We start from the raw sequence: 15764 nt of genomic DNA on the forward strand, positions 1-15764 counted from the left end.
ACCTTTTTGTGTGTCTTAAGAATGGCATGTATAATGGTTTCGATTGAATAATTTATTTTCAGGGTGTTTATTTCTTGAGGACTTCATGGGGCAATTAATGCTCCATGCTCATGACTGATTGATCATTATAACCACCACCAGTCACCTCCCAGCCCTGTTTTCCGGTGTCCCTTCATTGTCCAGCGTTCCTTGCCAAGTACTAACTTACTAACCGCCCCCAACTTGCACAATTCACAAAGATTTAACGAGATCCGCATCATGAACACACCATCAAAATGACCCCAACCATGACCCTATTATTAGGAGGACATGTTAAAACATTGGACCCTGCTTATTAGCTCTGTGGGGAATTCAAAAATAACATGAAAGTGCCATAAACAAAACCATGGTAACCTCAGCAAACCACTCCATGAGAAAGGGCTTAAACGTACCAGTTGACAACCTTCTTAAAACTGTGAAGGGCCATCTCGAAATTCCAACCTCTTTTACAAGCTTCATAGAGGGAAACTGATACCATCTAGCAGTGCTCTTCCTAATTTAGACTCCTCGCGGTGTTGGCGTCCACTTTCTTCACTATAGCCAGTAGACTTGCTGTTCTCTGCAGAATTTCTGCCCCTCCAGGACCAAATAATCTTTCTCTCATTGGCTAATACAGAATGTAAAATAATTTGTCATAAAATTATCGTAACGATATATTTCAACTATATCAATGTATTATTTGGTGGCATGCAATGGGTCACATCAAAAGTACCTATGACTTTTTCCCACAGAAAAAAACATATATCCATTTATAGGAACGTTTATCACTCACAAAATTTAGGGAACATTGACATCATTACAAGATAACAATTTCTCTTTCTAAAGTCCCATAACATACGGTATTAGAGTCTTTTCAAGAATATAAAGCACCTTTATGTGCTGCACGACTTGGAGTAAAATCCCTCATTTCATGATATTGTACCATTTATTTTATAACTTGGTCAATGTAATACATTTTTCAACAGAACTCAGAATACCTGCAATTGTCTAACATTTTCCATGGTTACCCCAGTGTGGTTACAACAAACAAATCAACTGAACAACAGCTTGATAAAAAATAAACATCTTGCTTAAATTTTACATGGGTTACCGTGGTTTCCTTTGGAATACTGTTCTACCATTTCATTTTGTTGTTACAAAAGTTCAGCACACGTCTCACAAAGGATTTAATCGCTAGGGGATTACTTATTGTTTCATTATGATTCATGTACTACTGGAAGATTATTATACGCTGCTTCAATTTAGCAAAACATTGTAAAACATTCATTTGCTGGACACTGGTTAATGACTTTTCATGTCACAGTTGTTTCTCTTTAAAAACAGGTGCCACAATAAATGTTGTTAAAGAACTTACGGCCGTGGCGACCGTGGGCTTTAATTAAACTGACAAGTCTTACACGTAAATTTCAAACAATACCTTGAATTCTCAAATCAGTTCACCTATTCACTTGCGTTCGACGTACATAGCCAAAAGTTTACACGGAGCTAGTCACAGAGTTCACAAAGAATTAAGTGGATCGATCGGAATCATCCGAATAATTCACGTTCACAGCGACCAGGGTCGTACAAATACTTGCTAGAGTCAGAAGTTCAATGCATGTTCGAAACTCCTTCCAATCTTGATGAGCAATGAGGCAACATCCACACGAAATACAATGGTACAAAACGAATATCAGCTCTCACCAAAAACACTCGAGCCCTTATTGTCCCACAATCCTTTGTTTGGCCACGCTTCCAATGTAAATGTAATGCAAATCTTATGCAAATGAGTGTGAGCAAGGTTAAACTATCAAAAGTAAATAAGTGTAAAAATAAATTTACATTTAAGGACTACATCTTGGAAACTACAAGAACGTCTGAAAGTTGTCAATAGCTGGACATCTTTTTCCACCCGGCTTTTGGATTGAGATCAAACAGGAATCACTTTCAAGAAGCCAGCTTAGAAGGGTTAAGGCTACCAAACCCTCAGTAACGAGCCCTATGATCAATTTTTTCAATAATTTTTTATTCTTGAAACCATGCTTGTTGTCTTACATCAAGATGTTATTTTGGGGGGACTATTGCCGGTTTTGCTTCGTGTGTCGATAAAGCTCACCAAACCTGGTGAGTCAAAGCTAACACCAGCTGTCTTGTTTTGAAGGGAAATAATGCACATTTTATTTCCATGAAGGATGGTATTTGCAGAATGCCGTCCAGTTTACGAACTAGGCGAATTCCTTTGCTGCCAGATTGAAAGGGACAAGTAATGTAGTCCTGGACAATTTCAAATAATTCGTAGACAACTGTTATCTATTGATACATGACAATATTACGGACAATACCCAGACAGTCTTTCCAGTAAGTTTAAATGTTACAAGAGGCTACTGCAGCTCTACGTATTTGTTGACAACTATGAATAAATTGTGGCAAGGGACCATTCATGTGTTCTTTTTTCTAATGAGTGAATGTTGAACGTGTGTGAATTTGTTGCAGCAAGTTTTTCCTCAGTCTACCTGTTGAAAAGGGGATGTAGGCCTTTTTAACAAGACGCATCAAATGGAAAACTGAGAATTTTGTCCAGATGTCCAAAACCCTTAGCTTCATTTGACAAATGGAGCAATCCAGTGTACAGTAAAACGTGCCTGAATTTGGTCACCTTCCAGCGATTAATAACCTTTAAAGACTGTGGTCGCCCTCTAAATTCCCTTTCGTGAACAAATTAAGGCTTCAGTTATATCTGTGACAGTTTGAGCTCTTAACCTGCTTTTAATAGAATCCATAGACCTCTCATTACACCCTAACTGACCAAATTCATGTAATCAATTGAGAATGCAGAGACCATTCCCAATCCTGTGTTAGTTAATGTACAGGGTTCTAAAAGATGATACTCTGTAGTCATGTTGAGCAATTCCTTTGCATTCAGGAGTTTTCTAAAGGAAAGGGCGGCAGGGCGACCTGCAACTGCTTGTCTTGAACTCCTGCAGTACGTCACGAATAGATTAAATACAAAGATTTGTCTACTGAAGAACATCAGAATGGTAAGGCTTAAGCAAGAATCGTAGTATGTTAAAACACCAGGTTTCCAAGTGGCATTTCAGCAAGTTAGCTATAAATCAAGAAGTTTTTGTACTGTAATTTTATGCAGAAAATTACATTTATATTGTAGTGGCCTGTGGATACGTCAGCGCCCGGATGGGGTGAGAGCTAATTAATTATGCATCCAGCAGGACACATTGTGTCCACTGCAACAAATAGTCTCTCGGATTCCACATTTTATTACTTCTTTTTTTTTTTACTACTCAATGTTATTGTACTGGTCCAGCCCTGCCTTAAACTATCAGGGGGTGATTCGTCCACCGGTGAGGGAGAATGATGAAGGGAGATTGAACATGCCGAAATAACTCGACCTGAAACCTCTCGTCTTTACAAGTATTGGTGAATCTATTTATTCCATCACAGTGATCACACCAGCTGACCAGTCCCAAAATAGTAGTAGAAAGGACAGGTTAAAAGCATAAAAGAAACCCTGTACAATTGAAAGAATAACGGACGTCTTTAGTCATGTAAAGGCTATTGTCCTTAAGTACATGTACATATATGTAACGTTATTCATGCAGGTTCAAGTGTTTGACATATCGTACTTTAAAGTTTTCTGAAAAGTTATCACTAAATCCTTTATGAAACCCACCTTGACTGTTCAGGGATAATCTATTGAAGTGTGGGTTCCCACCCAAACTGGAAACTCTAGGTTTTCCGGGGTTTTAGCATCAAAACTTGGTGTTAATGCAGACTAGTCATACTGTTATAGCGCCCTCGTGCAGTTATTAAGTGGAGTACACAGATGCTGTTCAAACAAACAAATCACCTCATGCTTTTGGAAGTTGATCATGCCATTTCTCCAAGTTATCGTAAATACTTTGTGATTGAATTTTATCCAGTGTACCCTTTTGATGGACCTTAGAGGATTCAAGGAGGTAAATAACTTGTTTTCCTTTATATGGAGAGATTACTTTATTGGTTTGGTTTAAGTTAGGGAATTTTTGTGCCAGATTTTACCTCACACTCGTGGATAGTTGATATACTGTAGCCTACATGTAGGTCATGTGATAGTACATGTATTTGTGTTCATGTTACGTGCATATGTGATGTCCTTTCACACATGTTTATGGAAATCTTTATTACTCTTTATTGTTAGTTTTCACGGAGCTCTGCATGGAACCTATAGGAACTACAATATAGACGCTGAGAACATGGAACTAGGATGGAGCTTAGAAATGAGTTTAAATCAGGAGCTAAGCGAAAAAGTGATACATGTGCCATGTATGTCATGTAGCCTTGCGAATAAAAGAAGCTTCTGTTGAGACCCTTGAACCCTGACTTCTAGCAGCTGTCTTGAAGTTTCTGCGTCACATGATCACAGTTGCTATAGTGAAAACTCCGATCATCGGGCATTGGGTCATCGAATACACATTGGTTACACGTCAGATACTACTACTAGGGGGCTTCCGTATCATCAGTTGGAGTTCATACTACCAGGTGCTGGCGTATCATGCATCGGAGTTTGATTGTACTACCGGAGGCCATTGCATTGTACATCTGGATTGACATCTTAGTACAAGGCCTGCTGCGTCATACATTGGGCTAACATCAGACGAACAGGACGAAATGCATCATACAGCAGGCTGCCGCCAACCTACCGAGAAGACGAACTAGAATTTGCAGCATCGCTCAAGGAACTCTTCCGTTATAAACTTTGAACACGTACTGTTTGCCATGTCGTATGAATTCATTTTGAGACATTCGTAAACTGCATTTCGCCCTGATTTACATGTCTTATATGAATCTAGACTTGCTTGTGAGTTGTCATGACGTCCTGTGAAATCGACGAAACTTGTAACCTCATTTGATTCCTTACAAAAGTGTACATATTTGTATTGAAGATTCACGTGTACTTTCGCATGTTGCCATGTAAATTTTCTTGCCATTTTGAATCGTCATGAAGAATTCTTGCCAGTTAATTCTGTTTCTCACTGCAGTTGAGCATGTTGTAATTTGCGAAATACTTAAGTACTTAAGTGCTGTTTACTAGTGCTGATTGCCTATTCCTAAATTAGAAATTTGCATACTTAGTGGCAACCAATTTTGATCAGCACTGGTATATTTACATGTACATGTGTGTATAACTTGCGGTACCTATTTCCCACTTAGTAATTTGCAGTTTTTAGGAACAGGTACATGTACATGCGCCATCATGTCTGCCACCGGAGAACAAGAGAAATTGGAACAGGAACATATGCCCATTCCCTTCATGGCCGAGACACCCGATACTAACATGTCAGGCACAGCTGCGAATCCAGTTTCCCCTACCGAAACCAGTAGTGACAAGCTTCGTGCATCAGGAGCAGATCACAACCTGACACAGGAAGCGGCACAATCTGAACACTTTGAAAAGCGTTCTAGAATGTCATCACGACACTCCCACCGAAGCATCCGGACAAATTCCTCTCGTTCGTCGATTACATCTACAAAGGCCGCACTGGCAGCAGAAGCAGCAGCTTTGAAGGCTCAATTAGAATTTGCTGATGCTGAGGCAGAAAAGAGGGCAGAAATAGAAAAAAATCATGCTGAGCTTGCCAAATTGCAAACAATGCGTAACCTCTGTGCTACCCAAGCCAGAATACGTGCCATAGACACGGTTCTAAATGAAGAATTTGTCAACTCTGACATTGAAGAAATTGGAGAGGTTGAAAATCGTGACACAATGGTAAGGGAATATGTGCAGTCATTGCCCAACTGCCACGACAATGCAGGCCTAGCAGATAAGTCCCCACCATTGTCGGGATCTGAACACCAAGCAAATTCAGATGAAATCCCTGAGAAACCAAAGAATTCAACGCTGGCAGGAAATGACAGAAACGACTTGAGTGACCTGGCCAAAGTCTTTGCCAATCAGCTGAACTTGAGTCGTCTTCCCCCGCCAGAGCCCGGTGTGTTTTCAGGCGACCCGCTGAAATATCCCAGTTGGAGAATCAGCTTTGAAACATTAATTGAGAAAAGAGGTGTGCCCTCCTCGGAAAGGCTACACTACTTGAAGAGATATTTGACTGGACCAGCAAAGGAAGCAGTTGACGGATTCCTCATCCTATCAAGTGACGATGCCTTTGACCAGGCCAAGGCCCTGCTACAGAAGAGATATGGTGATCCGTTCGTCATTGCCAACGCATTCAGAGACAAGCTAGACACATGGCCCAAAATAGCCCCCAGAGATGGCAAGGGTTTGCGAAATCTAGCTGACTTCCTGCGACAATGCGAATCTGCGATGAAGACGAACGAGAATCTGAACATTCTCAATGACGACAGGGAAAACCGAAAACTGCTTGCTAAACTTCCAGACTGGCTTGTACCAAGATGGGGTCGAAAGGCGCAAGAATGGAAGGAAAAACACAACAAATCTCCCCCCTACACGGAATTCGTCAAGTTTGTTGTGAAAGAAGCTGATCTTGCCTGCGACCCTGTAACTTCACTCCAGTCCCTCAAAGCGGAAAGACCCTCGAGTGAGAGTACGAAGCAAGATGCTAGAAGTGCCAGAAAGGAATCAAAGAGAGCTGCAGGAGCTAGCACGTTCTCTACTGCGACTGAGACAAAACGAAAAGGGGGTTTTCAAGATGAAGTTTGTCTACTGTGTGAGAAAAGGAGTCATCAGCTTGACGACTGTCGAAGTTTCCTTTCCAAGACGCTTGAAGAGAGGAAACAATTTGTGATGAAAAGGGGTCTCTGCTTCGCCTGCTTAACTCAAGGCCACAGATCGAAGCAGTGCCGGCAAAGAAAAACCTGTCAGACATGCAAACGACGACACCCAACTTCACTTCATGGTGATGTCAAGGAAACTCCAGCCCCAAACCCGAAGCCAGAGAGTGAACCACCCAAGCCAGTGGTAGCTTCAACGAGTTCACACACAAGAGTGAACAACTTCAGTGACACCTGCGTACAAGGAAAGAGTTCGATGATCGTGCCGGTATGGGTGTCACATTCTGACACGCCCAATCAGGAGAGACTTGTGTACGCACTCCTGGACACGCAATCGGACACCACATTTATCTTAGATGATACCTGTGATGCACTCGGACTCGATGGACCTAAGGTCCAGCTACTGCTATCCACAATGTTCTCATCTAATCAGCGAGTAGAATCTCGGAAGATCAGAGGACTACAAGTGAGAGGATATGACAGTAATCTGAGAATAACGCTCCCTACGGCATACACAAGAGGCATCATGCCAGCTAACCGCACACATATACCTACAGCAGACATGGCAAGACGCTGGCCCCACTTGGACAAGATAGCAAGGGAACTCATGCCGGTGGCTGATTGCGAAGTTGGAATCCTAATCGGATACAATTGCCCACAAGCCCTTGCCCCTCGTGAAGTGATTGCGCCAGTCGACAATGAGCCGTATGGTCAAAGGACAGACCTTGGTTGGGGAATTATAGGAATTGTCGACCCAGACCTGAGAGAGAATGAATCCGATCAAGTGGGAGTGAGCCATAGAATTCTTGCATGCGAGAACCCGACAACGTTATCCAAGGCAGAATGTCAAGTTGGCATGAACACCGTGAGAGACCAAGTTCTGCTTGCATTTAGAACACATGTCAAGGAAGTCATCAAACCTTCGGGGATTGTTGAGATGATGGAACTCAACTTCTCAGAGAGAAAGTCATGCGACGTTCCAGTTTCGATTGATGACCGCAAGTTCATGAAGAAGATGCAGGAAGGGATCCGCCAGCAACCGGATGGTCATTACATCATGCCACTTCCTTTCAAGGGGACTGAACCTCCTAAACTGCCGAACAATAAGATGCAAGCTGTTCGCCGCTTGGATCAGTTAAAGTCACGCTTCGCAAGGGATCAAAGCTACCATCGAGACTACTGTTCTTTCATGCAGGATATCATCGAAAACGGTTATGCTGAACGTGTTCCAGAATCCGAGGTAGCCTATGAAGACAGCGGTCATGTGTGGTACATACCTCACCATGGGGTATACCACACCAAGAAGCCTGAAAAGATCAGGGTAGTTTTTGACTGTAGTGCTAGATACCACGGAGTGTGTCTCAACGATCACCTTCTACAAGGTCCCGACCTTACTAATGCCCTTGTAGGTGTACTGTGCAGATTCAGAAGAGAACCTGTTGCACTCATATGCGATGTTGAAAAGATGTTCTACCAGTTCCAAGTCGATGCGGAACATCGTAACTTTCTTCGGTTCTTGTGGCGGAGCAATGGATGCTATGAAGGAGATCCTCATGTGTTTCGTATGAAAGTGCATCTGTTTGGGGCTACATCATCTCCGGGATGCGCAAACTTTGGCCTGAGGCAGATAGCTGATGACTTTGAGACAGAGTGTGGGTCTGCAGCAGCCAACTTCGTGCGACGAAATTTCTATGTGGATGATGGGTTGATCTCCGTTCCAACCAAACACGAGGCAACTGACCTGATCCAGAAGACAAAGGATCTTTGCAAACGAGGTGGCCTGCGTCTCCATAAGTTTGTTAGTAATTCTGTAGAGGTCATCGATGCAGTTGCACTGGAAGACCGTGCAAAGGGGATTAAGGATCTCGACCTTCGATTTGATTCCTTGCCAGTTGAGAGAGCCCTTGGAATTCAGTGGTGTATCGAATCAGATACCTTCCAGTTTCGCATCACTTTGAAGGATCAGCCACTGACAAAACGTGGAGTTCTATCGACTGTCTGCTCTGTCTATGACCCACTGGGACTAGTAGCTCCTGTCGTACTCGTCGGAAAACAGATTTTGCAGAGCCTCTGCAAAGATCAAGCTGACTGGGATGATCCACTCCCAGACCCTGTAAGATCTCGATGGGAGCAATGGCGGAGCAGCCTGATTTATCTTCAAGACCTAAAGGTATCGAGATGTTTTCGGCCAGAGGACTTTGGAGATGTGAAATCCATTGAAGTTCATCATTTCTCCGATGCCAGTAACACAGGATATGCACAGTGTTCATATCTACGACTTCAAGATACTGAAGGAAGAGTCCACTGTGCCCTGGTGATGGGCAAGTGTAGAGTCTGCCCGTTGAAGACTGTCACGATCCCTCGCTTAGAACTCAATGCAGCAGTTGTATCCGTGCGAGTCAGTGCACTTCTACAGAAGGAGCTTGACTATAAGGAATACAGTGAGGTTTTCTGGACGGACAGCCAAGTTGACCTAGGATATATAGCCAACGACGCCCGTAGATTCCACACCTTCGTGGCAAACAGGGTGCAACAAATCCGGGACCAAACCGAACCAAACCAGTGGAGACATGTACGCTCAGAGGCCAACCCAGCAGATGATGGCTCCAGAGGCCTGTGTGCAAACGAATTGGTCAATCAATCAAGGTGGCTACATGGTCCTGCATTTCTACAAGAAAGGGACATTCCAATCGAAATCGAGGCTTGCAGTCCAACAGTCTCTTCTGACGATCCTGAAGTGAAGAAAGTGCAAGCATTCTCCACACATTCATCTCCGAAGCATTCTATGTTAGAACGCCTGGAAAGATTCTCACAATGGCATCGGGTCAAGGGAGCAGTAGCAATCTGTCTCAAGCTGAAACAGCGCCTGAAAGCTCGCCTCATCAAGAGAGGACAAACGATCAAGCCAATCCAAACACCGCAGGAAGGACCAATCCCTCTCTATGAACCAGCTACAGTTGAAGAGCTCTATCAATCAGAAGTTGAGATCATTCGTCTCCTTCAAAGACATTCCTTCGCAGGGGAAATGAAGATTTTGGAGTCACTGGATGTCAGCAGCAACTGCGTGGATCGACAGACAGCTGGGGTCCGAAACAAAGCCATGAGAAAGACAAGCTGTCTGTATAGACTGGACCCGTTCATCGATGAAGATGGCGTAATGCGAGTTGGGGGACGTATCAAGAGGGCTGACCTTCCTCCCAACTTCAAGCACCCGGCGATACTCCCGAGAAATCATCACATCACCGACCTGATAATCCGACACTGCCATGAAGTAGCAGGTCATCAAGGACGAAGTATGACCACTAACCAGATCAGGTCAAGCGGCTATTGGATCATTGGTTGCAGCTCTGCGGTATCCAGCATCATCTCTAAGTGTGTCAAATGTAGAAAGCTGTACAAACCAGTCATAGAACAGAAGATGGCAAATCTGCCTGAAGACCGACTTGAACCTGCTCCTCCCTTCACATATTGCGGTGTAGATCTGTTTGGGCCATGGTACATAAAGGAAGGCCGCAAGGAGCTCAAAAGATATGGCGTTCTTTTCACCTGTATGAGTTCCCGAGCAATCCATATCGAGACCACGACTGCACTTAGTACTGATGTCTTTATCAATGCGTTGCGTAGATTCATCGCCATTCGAGGACCTATCCGACAACTGAGATGTGACCAGGGCACCAACTTCGTTGGAACACGATCAGAGCTCAATGAAGCCCTGAAAGAGATGAACACCGATCATGTCAGAAAGTTCCTAATCAAGCAGAACTGCGACCTAGTTGAATTCAAGACGAATATACCAACGGCGAGTCATACAGGAGGAGTATGGGAGAGGCAAATCCGCTCGGTACGAAGAGTACTCTCGTCCCTAATGGATCAACTGGGATCTCATCTCGACGACGAGTCACTGAGGACTCTCATGACAGAAGCAGCTGCCATCATAAATAGCAGACCTCTGACCATCGATAACCTGAACGACCCAACCTCACTCGCTCCCTTAACACCGAATCACTTGCTGACTATGAAGTCAACATTGGTTTTACCACCACCTGGATGTTTCCAAAGCACTGATCTCTACTCGAAGAAAAGGTGGCGTCGAGTCCAGTTCCTTGCAAATGAATTCTGGAACCGCTGGAGAAAGGAATACATCCAGACATTGCAGTTGAGGCAAAAGTGGATCCGTCCACACCCCAACCTTGAAGTTGATGACATAGTGCTTGTTAAGGATGACACGCTCCCTCGCAACAGGTGGCAACTGGGCCGTGTCAAGGACGTCTTTCCAGGAAAAGATGGTCTAGTGCGTAGTGCACGTCTTCTTCTAGGCGACCCATTGCTCGACGTAGAAGGCAAGCAGACGCATCCCAAAAGATACTTGGAACGTCCAGTGCAGAAGCTAGTCCTGCTTGTCACAAACAAGGATACCGGAGAGTTCCCCGTCGAGGAGCCTAAGTAAGACAACTCAGCACACCAAGGAATCAGATTGAACCTTGTTGCTACTATGCGTACTTTTGCCAAGAACGTAGTACTAGTTAGTTAATTAAGTGTAGTTTTAACCAGTTAATTGTTTAGTAATTCAAGGGTCTTTCAACGTACAAGTTGTTGTTTAATGTTTCTGTGTTTTGAAAATTAGAGTTATAGTACTAATTTTGGGGAGCCATGTTAATGCAGACTAGTCATACTGTTATAGCGCCCTCGTGCAGTTATTAAGTGGAGTACACAGATGCTGTTCAAACAAACAAATCACCTCATGCTTTTGGAAGTTGATCATGCCATTTCTCCAAGTTATCGTAAATACTTTGTGATTGAATTTTATCCAGTGTACCCTTTTGATGGACCTTAGAGGATTCAAGGAGGTAAATAACTTGTTTTCCTTTATATGGAGAGATTACTTTATTGGTTTGGTTTAAGTTAGGGAATTTTTGTGCCAGATTTTACCTCACACTCGTGGATAGTTGATATACTGTAGCCTACATGTAGGTCATGTGATAGTACATGTATTTGTGTTCATGTTACGTGCATATGTGATGTCCTTTCACACATGTTTATGGAAATCTTTATTACTCTTTATTGTTAGTTTTCACGGAGCTCTGCATGGAACCTATAGGAACTACAATATAGAGGCTGAGAACATGGAACTAGGATGGAGCTTAGAAATGAGTTTAAATCAGGAGCTAAGCGAAAAAGTGATACATGTGCCATGTATGTCATGTAGCCTTGCGAATAAAAGAAGCTTCTGTTGAGACCCTTGAACCCTGACTTCTAGCAGCTGTCTTGAAGTTTCTGCGTCACATGATCACAGTTGCTATACTTGGTTTGTTTCCACGACGACTGCTCGGCGGAAGCGACAGCCATGATCTTCAGAATGCGAAATGACTTACTCCGCGTGCGTGTTTCGGCACGTAGGCCACGGTGACGTCGCCTTCATACATTATGTTAATGTACTATGCCCCAGATCTCCACACTATTGCTAAAAAGGAGAGTTCCAATCGTTTGTTAACTTGTCCTGCTTCTCCTCCTTTCCGGGGTAATTGTTACAAAGACCCTGGTCTTGTCGACGGTTGGCCAAGAATACAGGTTTAGCTAGAATTGATGCGTAATACGAACTCCGAGAAAAGATTCAAAAGGAACCTTCAAATTCATCATGTCACACATAAAACATGAATTTGAGCGTAACACGGTGCCAGAATTCCCCGTATCTCCAAGGCACAGGCTAGAAATCTGTCTTTACAGACTAGCCAGAGGTGACTATAATTATACTGTTGCAGAAATGACAGGTGTTGGTGCACCGCCATCTTGTTTTAACGCCGAAACGAGCAGCTGTTGTGTGCCAATGCGTAGTTTAAAAATGCCCTGATGATGTTCCGAGTTGGGACGTTTAAATTGAATCAAACACGACACAAATTCGACGTTTGAAGCAACTGCTGGCTTTCTGCCGAAAGTTCCACAGGTCTTACCGCTTTTAACGGCACAAGAGCGGCACGGCTTCAAACGTCAAATTTCTGCCATGTCTAATTCAAATTTTGGGTCATTTTTTTTTAATTAGACACGGCAGAAGTTCGAAGTTTGAAGCGGGCCTTAGTCGTCTTATAGGACATCAATGACTTTCAAATGACATTACACCCAATGTTTGAGTACAGTAGCAGCTGGCTAACATTCTATGATCTGGAGTGCCAGCACTGCAATTTATCAATACTTTGAGGGAAAGTGTACACAAACAGTGGTACCCTGGAAAGAAAAATGAAATAAATAGGATCTTAGCACGCGTAAAGGGAGTTCTACACTGATCTTTAAGTCTGACCGTTTGCTCCTTAAATTCAGCGGCAAATACTAGAGGTGTCCAAGCGCTAAGTAACAAATAGTTTTTCGTTAATTTCAATTTAAGAATTAAAATGAAAAGTTTCGTATGGCTTTTTACCAAAAAAATATAGTCGACAGAGATTCGATACGCGTTTCTTCGCGTCATGTGTACTAATTCTTGCAGTATGTAGCAAAAAATGCTTTAGGTTTTTGCATGCTTTGCAATATTAAGCAGAAACCTGGCAACTGAATATAACTTGTTACAGCTCATTGCGTTTGAGTTCTTTTTAACTGTACAGACTTTAAAACGTTTTCAGGACTGGTTTACTAAATCATCCTAAAAGAGAAACACAAAGCACAAAACGTCAAGAACCAAACAGGTATAAATGATATTTGTGATTTGAACCAGGCAGCCTGAAACGAAATTATCAAATCTTAAAAAAACTTGAAGGATTAAATTGTAACTATCCAATATTTAACTGTATCTGTCCCCTTGTTACTGTCCCCGTTCATCACGGCTGTTGTGCTGCGGGTCAGGCGGTAAACTGCTGCCAAAGTGGATCGGCTTCGACAGCCTTTTAGGCTAGATCACTCGCTGACGTCGGCCGCCCGACTGGGCTCCAAAAGATGAGATAGCCACAGTGTTGTTGCCTTGACTGACTACACAGGTACCTTGCTCAGAATTTTGTGTCATCGTACGAAAATCCATCACGATTTTATTCGAATATCATCCCCCACAAAAGGAATATACTTGTACTCAGCCATTACAGAAACAGTTGAGATTAAGGTTCAACATTCAGCCGCTGAATGGCACCAAACAGCGCTAAAGACTGGTTCCAAATCGATAAACTTTAAATGACATCGATAGGTATCGCTTACAGTCAAGATACCAGACTGTTTAGGTCACTTCGTTGAAATAAAATGGAATTGTCTACACGTTTCACGGAGTGACCTATCTCAATGCTTTTGTCCGTGAAATAATAATTTTAAAATTTGGAGAGGTAGGTCAACATTTTTAATTACCCAAACTAATTTACTTAGCCTTTTAGAGCACCTATGAGTTTGAATTTTTCAGAAAATAATGATTCAAGCATGCAGAACAAGAATATACTAAAAACCGAAATTGAGGTGAGATCGTGGCGTAATCAACGATATGTGTTGGGTTTAATTTTTTTCTAGGGCAAATGTGTAAGGAAATGAGGTGGAGTGGTGCATTACGAGAAACACAGATCTTGAATTTTAAACCTTAATGGCAGCGTATCAAAGTGCCTAATTAAGTGGAATTTGACAATGCTTCATTCAAACTCACATATTTGTAAGGCTGATATCAGTGTTACTGAAAGAGAAACAGAGATCTCAATTATGTGAATTTCTTCTGTTACTTCTGAGGATTTTTGAATGATGAATTTTCCACCGTTCGAGCAAGATTGTCCTGCCTGCTTTCTACAGATTGATTACTAAGCTACTAGACATGTTGGGAAAATTGGCTGACAGTATTACTAATTATGCCGCCAGGACGTATCTTTTGTAGAATGAGCACTGAGAGATGCAGACAGAGACACCTTCAAAAGGCAAGTTTAATGTGGGAATGAACAACTGCTTGACTGCTCTTAGACTGGTCGAATACATAAATATTCCCAGCCCATTCATAAATACCGTTTAGTCGGAGAGATAAAAAAGTCAGTATACAATATACTTCCAAAGAAATTGTTCACGAATCTTATTTTCGTTTTCCCAACACACTCTCCTGTTAAGTTTATGGTGCATTCCTTGTACGAGTAGTCCAGTGAATCTCCTTTAAGGAGTCAATATTAACTTCACGCGCGTTCGGCGTGCCGCAGCACATGCATTCTCTCGACCAATAGGAATGGATTATACTGACTAGCATCGTGTTTTAAGAAAAAGGCATTGTAAAATTTTATTACATGGTCACCTTATGCGTTAATGTTTCAATTTTGTCATGTATTTTATGTGAGCATTGATTTTATTAAGCTTATTTCAATAACAGCTATAACAGAGTTTTTTACCATGCTTTTACTGAATATTTAAATTATAATTCAATTTAATTGAACGCTCCAACATTGTTTTAAGTACGCATATCAATAACTACACAACTAGGCTGAAGATGTCCTTCAATATCTGGAGACTTGATGTTCCACACCAGAGGAGTTCACAGTGCATAAATTAAAAACTAGGCCAAATTAAATTAAACATATTAAAAGTTGAAATTGACCATTTACCTATATGTATTAAAACTAAGTGCCATGAAAATATTAATTTGATATGTACAGATTGAAAATACTCCGGGTCACAGCATGTAGGCCTAGATATTTAAACCTGTTCGTTTTGTGTTGCACACATTTACATTTAATTGTTGATCTTGCAACCGTGGAATATTGGTTGGCAACTTCTCTGAGGGGAATTGAGTATGCCAAGATCGCCGAATGATTGGCTGAGCCTCAGGTTGTTATCTGTAACTAACGACAGCTGCAGTTGGATTGATAGGAAGTTCAGAGGTGGTTATGCGCTGTAGTGGTTGTTTCAACGACAGTGCCAAGGCTGAATGAAAGTGCTTTTCTAGATTGTAGTTTCTCGACAACAGACAACCGTTGGTAAATAGCCAGTGACGATACACTTTTGTGTTTCATTATTGACATTACATGTTTATGCCCAAATTAATGCTCAGAGAGTATCGTTGCTCCCATTAT

At 42.3% G+C, this 15764-nt stretch overlaps 1 protein-coding gene across 2 annotated transcripts; it reads left to right on the top strand.

Annotated features, from left to right (window-relative positions):
* The first annotated feature begins 4742 nt into the window (after nucleotides 1-4742).
* LOC147797803 (uncharacterized) lies at nucleotides 4743-11900 on the top strand. 2 transcript variants are annotated; one of them, XM_087142646.1, is made up of 2 exons: nucleotides 4743-4873; nucleotides 5227-11895. In XM_087142646.1, the coding sequence occupies exon 2, from the start codon at nucleotides 5270-5272 to the stop codon at nucleotides 11210-11212; it is 5943 nt and encodes a 1980-aa protein (XP_086998772.1). In that variant the 5' UTR covers nucleotides 4743-4873; nucleotides 5227-5269; the 3' UTR covers nucleotides 11213-11895. The 2 variants fall into 2 exon arrangements, 1 of the variants encoding a protein (XP_086998772.1); XR_015426894.1 differs by lacking the exon at nucleotides 4743-4873 and having other exon boundaries at nucleotides 5135-11612; nucleotides 11834-11900.
* The last annotated feature ends 3864 nt before the right edge of the window (nucleotides 11901-15764 follow it).

Source organism: Acanthaster planci, linkage group LG10 (assembly GCF_054643075.1).
Source record: "Acanthaster planci isolate LZ-2023a linkage group LG10, COTS_SCS, whole genome shotgun sequence".
NCBI lineage: Eukaryota > Metazoa > Echinodermata > Asteroidea > Valvatida > Acanthasteridae > Acanthaster > Acanthaster planci.